General features: G+C 46.5%; 1 protein-coding gene across 12 annotated transcripts in view; it reads right to left on the reverse strand.

Annotated features, from left to right (window-relative positions):
- The window catches only part of C7H10orf67 (chromosome 7 C10orf67 homolog), a 120,330-nt gene extending 112,239 nt beyond the window's left edge, over positions 1-8,091 (reverse strand). For 4 of the 12 annotated variants that reach the window (XM_078332934.1, XM_017974103.5, XM_035306951.3 and 1 more), the window contains exon 1: positions 7,948-8,091. Coding sequence is in view for 6 of the 12 variants with exons in the window: in XM_017974103.5 (XP_017829592.2) it covers positions 7,948-8,042 (95 nt within the window). In the remaining 6 variants the exon portion in view is untranslated. Of the gene's footprint in view, positions 1-2,450; positions 2,754-3,041; positions 3,782-7,720 lie in introns of those variants that run through there. The other 8 variants (XR_004745530.3, XM_035306946.3, XM_078332933.1 and 5 more) reach the window with 6 other exon arrangements.
- Between the last annotated feature and the right edge of the window lie 850 nt (positions 8,092-8,941).

The raw sequence follows: 8,941 nt of genomic DNA on the forward strand, positions 1-8,941 counted from the left end.
AATAGATAGGACCAACATAAACTGAAGCTCTCTGAGGGCGCTGATAATTTTTCAGAATATAGAGAGGTCTTGAAATAAAAATGTTTGAGAATTGCTTCTTTAAGATGATCACACCACCCTCCTATATTTGATTTTCAAACACTCTTCCTAAAAAATCTGAATAGGCCAGGAGCAAGTGTTTGTCAACGAATACAGATTTGTAATGACAGGCATCTCAAACAGCATTAAAAAGGCAGTTTTCTGATGCACTCTGTCAATTTGATTAAACCAGCCACAACCGTTTCTAAAATGTCAGCTAAAGAAGAGAACCACAGAAGCCCAAGTAGAATTATCAGACTTCTCAGTGTAGGTGCAAAAGGCAGAATGTCTGATTCTATATCCTGCCTCTTCTGCCAACAAGAGCAGACCCCAATGCAGGGCAGCCATGGCAATTCCCCTCTTCTTGCATGCGGGCCAAGCCTCAGATTTGTCCCCCACAGAACTCAGATGAAGTTGACCATATCCCCAGTGCCAAGTGTAACTCCAAGCTGGGCTATGCCCATCACAGTTATCCCACTCTCGTTGGCAGTCGATGTCCAGGGATGGGTGTAGAACTCAGGACTGAAGAGGGAGATTTAGGAAGGATCAGTTGGGGGCTAGTAAGAAAGCTTTCTACACTCCTAAAAGGGGGTGCCAGAGGAGAGGTTTCTTCCTTGACTCTGGACTTTGCTGAGGGTGGAAGTAATGCCAAGAACTGACACGATCACTCAGTGATCACAAGAGGGGCCAGCCAGGGCACAGATGTCGAAAAAGATAGAAATAGGTTGGCCATGGTGACTCATGACTATAATCCCAGCACTTTGGGAGGCTGAGGTGGGAAGAGCACTTGAAGTCAGAAGTTTGAGATCAGCCTGGCCAATATGGTGAAACCCCATGTCGACTAAAAATACAAAAATTAGCTGGGTGTGATGACACATGCCATAATCCCAGCTAGTCAGGAGGCTGAGGCACGAGAATTGTTTGAACCTGAAGGGCAGAGGCTGCAGTGAGCTGAGATCACACCACTGCCCTACAGCCTTGGTGACAGAGCAAGACTCTGTCTCAAAAACAAAGATGGAAATAAATTTGACTGATGACTTTGCTCAGCCATCGACTCAACAAGTTCTGAGGCCTGTCATACCTGCATCTTCCAGTAATGCCACAAAAGAAGTGCACCGATTGTTGGCAGTTTCTGTCAACTGTAGCCGAAAACATCCTCACTGATGCTGTCACTATGTGACATGAGATAAATTGCTAAATCTTTCTGTGCCTTAGTTTCCTCTTAAAGAAAATAATAGTCCCCATTTCATAGAGTTACTGTCAGAATTTAGTGTGCTAGTACTTAGACGTACTTCGAATGATTGTTGATACACAGGAAGTCCTCAAGACACGTTACCCCTTATTGGTGCTGCAGTGGTGGTTTCTATCGTCACTACTATGTTCTGAAATGTCACAGTCTTTTCATTGTATTTGAAAATACAAAGTTTTTTATATGACAGTTTTTTACATATTTAATTCACATTCAATGGCCTTTCTTAATTGGGCAGCTGCTAAAGAGTTAGCAGGATGTTCAGGAACCTGGAAGGAACAGATTGACAGATGGGTGTCAAGAGTGTCTGGGAAGAGTTCTGTGGATGAGGCTTTGAAAATGGGCACAGACTCTAACGGTGTTTTTGCGGCATCTGAATGCTCACCCAAGGGAATCCACTGCAGAGAAAGCAGTTAAATAATTAGGCAATGACACACTCTGTGGCTATTGGTCAGTTTCCTTTTGCAGCCACCCTTGTTTGCTTGATGGCCCTTAAACAAAATGGCCATGGTGTCAGGGATCAAGTTAAACAATGTGGTTTTCCCCTTACCAAGGCTGGCCTGGACACCTCAGGTGCTGAGTGCCTAACTAGTCAACAGCAGAGATCAAGACTGAGGTCCCAACATGGCAGCATGAACCATGGGGAACAACCAGCCACCTAGTGACAGGTTCACAGCACTGAACCTCGTCCATCATCCTCACTAGAATACACATTTATTTTGGATATGGATTTGCATTCCCTGACTCGACTGTACCAGCCAGAACCACCAGGCATGAACCTATAGAACACCTTATGTTCTATATGTTCACGGTATTCTCACAGCATCAGCTCCCATCAAGGACCCATTTCACAGCAAAAGACAGGCAACAACGGACTCATGCCCATAGAATTCAGTGATCTTATCATATAACCCATCACCCAGAAGTGGCTGGCCTAATAGAAAGGTCAAATAGCTTACTGAAGATTCATTTGAGGCCAGGCACAGTGGTTCTAGTCCCAGCACTTTGGGAGGCCAAGCAGGGAAGATAACTTGAGCCCAGGAGTTTAAGCCTGGGCAACATAGTGAGACCCTGTCTCTACAAAAAAACAACAACAAAATTAGCTGGGCATGGTGGTACACACCTTGTACTGCCAGCAACATTCAGAAGAAGCAAATCCATGAAAGAATGTGGTTCTGTGTCACAGGATGCAGCGCATGCTTTGAAACAGTATATGGTGCTATCTCTCTTACAGCCATATGCCAAGAATCAAGAGGTGCCTCTCAGTCTTATGCCAAAATTATAGCTTCTTGTTTCTGCAACTTTAGGATTTGCTGATTTGGAAGTCTTAGCTCCCAAGGGAAGAATGTTTCCACCAGAAAACGTGACAAAAATTCTATTGAATTAGATGACACTGATGACCGGTCACTTTGTGATCCTTAAGGTGCTGAAACAAAGGCAGAAAAGGGGGTCACTCTGCTGGCTGAAGTGATCGATTCTGAATACCAAGGGGCAATTGGGTTGCTGGTGCACAACGGAGTCAAGGAGAACTCTGGAACCCAGAGGATCCCTCGGGGTGCCTCTTAGGGTTTCTGTGCCCAGTAGTAAAGATTAACAGAGGAAATGCAGCACCCCCCGCCCCCAAAAAAGAGAGCAGAACTTTTAGGAACTCAGGACTTCCAAGAATGAAGATTTGGATTTCGCAACCAGGTACAGAACTTTGACCTGTCTGTACCTTTCAGCAAGTTTCTCAGTCACTGGGCAAGCCATCCCTGCAGACCAGCAGTTGTCACACCCTCTGGCAAGTTTCTCTGCCACAACCCTGTCTCCGAAGAGGTCTTGTCCGAATCTCAGCCTTTGAGGTCGGGTCTTCTCACTCCTTCGTTCCTGCCCTGTTCTCTCTTCCTCAGACCTGGAGGTCATAGCTGCTTTTCGCATTTGCTATCACTGCGTTGCTTAGAGTCTTCTTTCACCACCTTACTGCTTCTTTCTGGTTAAAAATCCTTCTTAATATTTAATAAAGAACAGAAAATAGTCCCTGTTCAAATTACTGCTGAAGTTTCTGCCTCCTGTCTGCACTGAGTGCTACATCAATATAGAAAATATAAACAGCCACAGGAACTAACTCTGTTTCTGTATAGTCTACACTGCTGCACATTTAACAGGCCTCAGGGATTCATCTTTCTAGGCTAGAAATGCAATCCCTTACCCTACCCAGTGCTAAGCAGCTCCTTTTTACTATTCAGCCACATTTTTCCTTAAGCATGAACATGTATGTTCTTTTGTTCCTTCTCATTTTAAGCAAAAGACTTATTGTGGGTGGTAGGCTTATGGAGTGTGAATAGTTTTTATCAATACATATTTTTTCAGGATATGATTTAGAAATTGAAGTTATGTTTTAAGTTATTCCTTCTGGTGCCATAATATTACAATAACACTATATGATATTTTAAAATCAGGTCCAGGCTGGGTACAGCGGCTAACACCAGAACTTTGGGAAGCTGAGGCAGGCAGACTGTTTGAGTTTAGGAGTTTGAGACCAGCCTGGGCAGCATGGTGAAACCCTGTCTCTACAAAAATACAAAATACATGTTATTAGCTGGGCATGGTAACACACACCCGTGACCCCAGCTAGTTAAGAGGCTGAAGTGAGGATCCCTTAAGCCCAGGAGTTAGAGGTTGCAGTGAGCTGTGACCATACCACTGCAGTCCAGCCTGGGCGAAAGAGGGAGAGACTCTGTCTTAAAAAAATAATAATAAAATAAGACCAGGCACAGTGGCTCACACCTGTAATCCCAGCACTTTGGGAGGCTGATGTGGGCAGATCACGAGGTCAGAAGATCGAGACCATCCTGGCTAACACAATGAAATCCTGTTTCTACTAAAAATATGAAAAAAAAAAAAATTAACTGGGCATGTGGCATGCACCTGTAATCCCAGCTACTTGGGAGGAGAATTGCTTGAACTGAGGAGATGGAGGTTGCAGTGAGGTGAGATAGCACCACTGCACTCCAGCATGGGTGACAGAGTGAGACTCCATTTCAAAATAAATGAATAAACAAAAATAAATAAGTAAATAAAATCAGATCCAATAATTTTATAGATACCTCCTCCAGAGTGTCTACGAATATTATTAGTACACAGCTATTGAGTGCCTAACTTGTCCCATGCTCTCAAGATACATATATTAAACATGATCTTAGAAGAGAGATGCTAATTTTTTTTGTTTCGAAGATATGGAAACTGAGGTTCAATGAAAGTAAATAACTCATCTAAAATCATAAGCCGGAAGTGGCAGATTCTTCTTCTAAATCCCTGATGAGGATAAGCCCATGACTCTACGGTTTCACCAGTTCTAACTTTTTATGTGACTGATTCAAAAAGATCCAGCTCATTCAGAATCTAAGTGAAAGAGGAAGATGTATTATTTGGTGTCCCTTCCAATTCCAAATGTCTGTAATTTTAGCTAACAACCCCGATGCTTAGAATGGAAATCCACATCACAACAAATTAGCTAAGTGATTCCTACACAGTCTTTATTTATAGTCTCAGCAATTCTATTTCTGAATAATAAGTTGGTTGTTATGCATAAAACAGAATTTTGGGAATATAATTACGCTTTTAAAAATAAATTAGATACAAAATTAACGTCCTAATTTATTTTGGAAAACAGACCTACGAAAATGTGTTAATAAAATGCAATGAGTCTTTTCACTGAATCCTAGAATTGTCCCTCCTATGCCTATAATAAATCAGTAAATGAAGATAGCATTAGGTGTGCTAAACTTTCACTGTGGCATACTTCTCAGTGCTAAATAAGAATACGGCTTCCTTTTATTCCTCTTCGATGAGCACAGAACTTTGATGTGCCTCATGGCTCATAAACTTCTCTAACTACACTCACTTCCTGCCTGATGTCTCAAGACTCTCAGCTTAAGACACCATCTTTGTGCTAATTATTTCCAAACTGATATAGCCAAGCTGAACCTCTCAACTTCAGACTCATATAATCAACTACCTACTTAACAGCCTAAATGGATGCCTAACAGTCACTGCAGACATCACATGACCAAAAGTAAGCTTATGACATTCCCCTCAGACCTGTTCATCTCATTATCTTCTCCATCTGCGTTAATGGCAATTCCATTCTACCTGTTCATCAAGGTCTCTCTGCAACCCCAACCACCGCTGCCCCACGGTCATCTTCCATGAGGAATATTGTAATAGTCTCCTGTTTCCTTGCTTCTGCCCTTGTCCTCATTTTAGTCTGTTATCAAAGCAGCAGAGTCATCCCATTGAAGGATAAATCAAATCCTGTCACTCCTCTATCCCAATCCCTTCATGACTTCCCATCTCAAAGTAAAAGCTGAAGTCCTTATGGTGGTCCAAAGTCCCTCACTCCAGGCACCGACCCCCTTCCCTCTGACTGCATCTCCACTACTCTCCCTCTCTCTGCTCCAGCCACCCTGGCCTCCTTGCTGCTCCTAGGACATCTAGGTACCATCTTTCTTCCCAGTGTTCTCTCTGCCTAGAACACCTGGTACCCTGATAGATCCTTAGAGCTCCCCCATCAAGTCTTCACCCCAATGTCATTTTCTCAGTGACGGCTTTCCTGATCACCATATCTAAAATCTGCAGTCCAGGCTGGGTGTGGTGGCTTATTCTTGTAATCCCAGCACTTTGGGAGGCCGAGGCCAGAGGACTGCTTGAGCCCAGGAGTTTGAGACCAGCCTGGACAACACAGGAAGAACAGGTATTTAAAAAACAAAAACAAACAAAGCAGAAAAACAGCTAGTCATGCTGGCATGTGCCTGTTGTTTCAGCTACCCAGAAGGCTGAGGTGGAGGAATCGCTTGACTCCAGGAGTTCAAAGCTGCACTGAGCAATGATTGTTCCACTACACTCTAGCCTGGGTGACAGCATGAGACCCTGACTCTAAAATAAAAATTAAAAAATTAAATTAAATCACAATTCCCTCCCTACTTGGTCCCCCCCACACACCCCCATACCCCTCTTCTCTCTCCCTATGCTAGGTTTCTTCCTTATAACTAACCACTATCTAACTTATTATATAGTTTACTTGTTTATCTAGTTCATCATTGGTTCCTGACTAGGATGCACACTCCACAAAGGCAGGGCTTTCATCTGCTTTATAGACCCCTGCTCCTCTGTGCATTATCCTGGCATGCTCAGGCCTCAGATCCCAGGATTTCAGTCAACACCTGAGCCTCTCTCATTCACACCCAGGCACTGGCTCGGTCACCCTAGCACTCTGGGTGAAGGCGAATGAATATAGGATCAGTGGTTCTTTTGTCCAGTCAGTGAGCACCTGGTACCATCAGTCTGCCCTTGAGCCCAGCAGGTGTAATTTTTTGGTGGCATTCCCCACCATGGAATGCCAAGGAGTCCAGGGCAGGATACCATTCCTATCAGCAAACACTAGACCAGGGTAGACACTGTGTGCTGGTGTTTACCACGTGCTGCCTCTAATAGGTGCTATTCACAATCACCACTAGACTGACCCATTTTAACAAACGTACCCATTGAATACGGTGAAACTGGGGAAGCCAAGCTCAGGAGCACTGCCTCACTGGGTTAGTCCCACTGCTGGGCTAGGACACCTGCGGTCCTTTCTTCTTACCCTGGAGCTGCATCTGTGTGAGGGGCTTGTCCGTAAGCCAGCCCACCTGGCACCATGAGGCCCCTTCGTTAAACAACTCTAAGTTCTCCCACAGCAGCTAAGCTAGTGCTGGCTACCTATTGATTTGAAAAGGTTTTTAGAAAGAAATTTGCATTTTCCCAGAAACATCAGGCTACATTATCCAAATAAACAACAAAACTAGAACACAGGGGGCAAAGGATTACAAAAGGGAAGGGCTATAAACAAGGACCAAGGAATAGCAAATAACGACTTCGGCAGACACTTCCATGATTCTGCTGTGGTTTGTGTGTTTGTGTCTCCTGAAAATTCATGTTGAAATCCTAACCCCCAAGATGATGATATTAGCAGGTGTGGGCTCTGGAGGTGATTAGGTCATGAAAGTGGAGCCCTATAAATGGAATGAGTGCCCTTCTAAAAGCAGGGTGGGAGCAGGTGTGGGGGATAGTGGAAAACGCCCTTGCCGCTTCCGCCATGTGATGACACAGCCAGGAGGTACTGTATGTGCAGAAGGGACCCTCATCAGACTCGGAATCGGCAGTGGGCTTCCCAGCCTCCAGAACCGGGAGAAACAAATTTCTGTTGCTCATAAGCCACCCAGCCCATGCTGTTTTGTTACAGCAGCCCGAGGGGACTAAGACGGGTACTGTGCCCTAGATTAGCTCATTTAATATTCACTAGGATCTATGAAACAGGCGCTAGATGATTTCCCGTTGAGGAAAGTGAGGCACAGAGAGGTCAGTAGTCTAACTCACAGCCCCTGTGAGCGGGTGGCCAAGATTCGGAATCCGTGCTCTTAGTGTCCAGCTATACGCCGAAGAAGGGAAAACTGTAGCTCTTTTCGGACAGTGGTCCCCTCGAAAAACAAACAGAAAAACTGAAGCCCAGAGGCTGAAGCCAGGGCCCTGGAATGGCAAGGAGTGAGGGCTGGGGCGCGAGGGCTCGGGGCGAACCGGCGGGGGATGCCTCTCCTGCGGGTCACCTGTGGTTGAACTGGAATTGTTCAATAGAGGCCTCGAGGCCCTGGATGATCTTCCGGCACCCCTTGGTCTCAGGCGTGTCGCCCCAGCTCTCCATCGCTGCCTGAGACGTGAGCCTCCTGCAGAGCCGCGCCCAAGGCTGAGTCGGAGTCCAGAACTCAGCGTCCGTTGCTATGGAGACTCCCAGGGAACCAGCGAAACAAGGGAATCTGTGGGCAGGGCCTGGAGCAACGAGGGTGGGTGGAGGGGGGTGCGGAAGAGGTTGGAGGGGAAGGGAGGAAGGAGGGAGAAGGGGGGAAGGAGACGGGGAGGAGGGGATAGGGAGGAGGTTGGGAAGAGGGCAGGGTGGGGGATGTGGAGGGAGAGAGGGAGGCGAAGGGGAGAGAGAAAGGAAAGGGGGAGGCGAGGAGGTAAGGAAGAGGGGGAAGGAGTGGGGGATGGAGGAAGAGATGGGGAGGGAGCACGAGTAGGAAGAGGGGTTGGGGAGTGGTGACCGGGAGGGGCGCTCTCCGGAGCCACCTCGCCTCCCTTCCACTGTCCCGTCTGACTCAAGGCTTCCCCACTAGGCGCCCACAGCCTGGAGGCTGCTGTAATGTCCCAAAGGAAGGCTGCACCCCTGCAAATAACCCTTCAGCCTCCCACCATGTCCGGGACCCTGTTCGCTTCCTCCACTCCCCAGGCTCTGAGCTCAGCCTACCTTGTGGACCTGAGCATTCGCAGGGGCTTGGTTTCCGGAACTTCTCACTTCCTATGCGCCACTTAGACCTGCAGCTCGGTGGCCTTGGCTTTCATGGCCTCCCAGCGTGTGCCACAGGTCCCCCTCAGGGAGGAGGAAAAACAGTGAACCCATCTAATAACTATGCTCATGACAGAATGAGCCCAGTGATCCCGGAGCAAGGCCATCGTAAGAGGAGAGCAGGGGGCCTAATAAACTGCCCCCACCTGCCACAAACATAGGCGTTCCTGGACAGAGTATTTACCTGCAGAGGTGAGACA

Source organism: Callithrix jacchus, chromosome 7 (assembly GCF_049354715.1).
Source record: "Callithrix jacchus isolate 240 chromosome 7, calJac240_pri, whole genome shotgun sequence".
Classification (NCBI taxonomy): domain Eukaryota; kingdom Metazoa; phylum Chordata; class Mammalia; order Primates; family Cebidae; genus Callithrix; species Callithrix jacchus.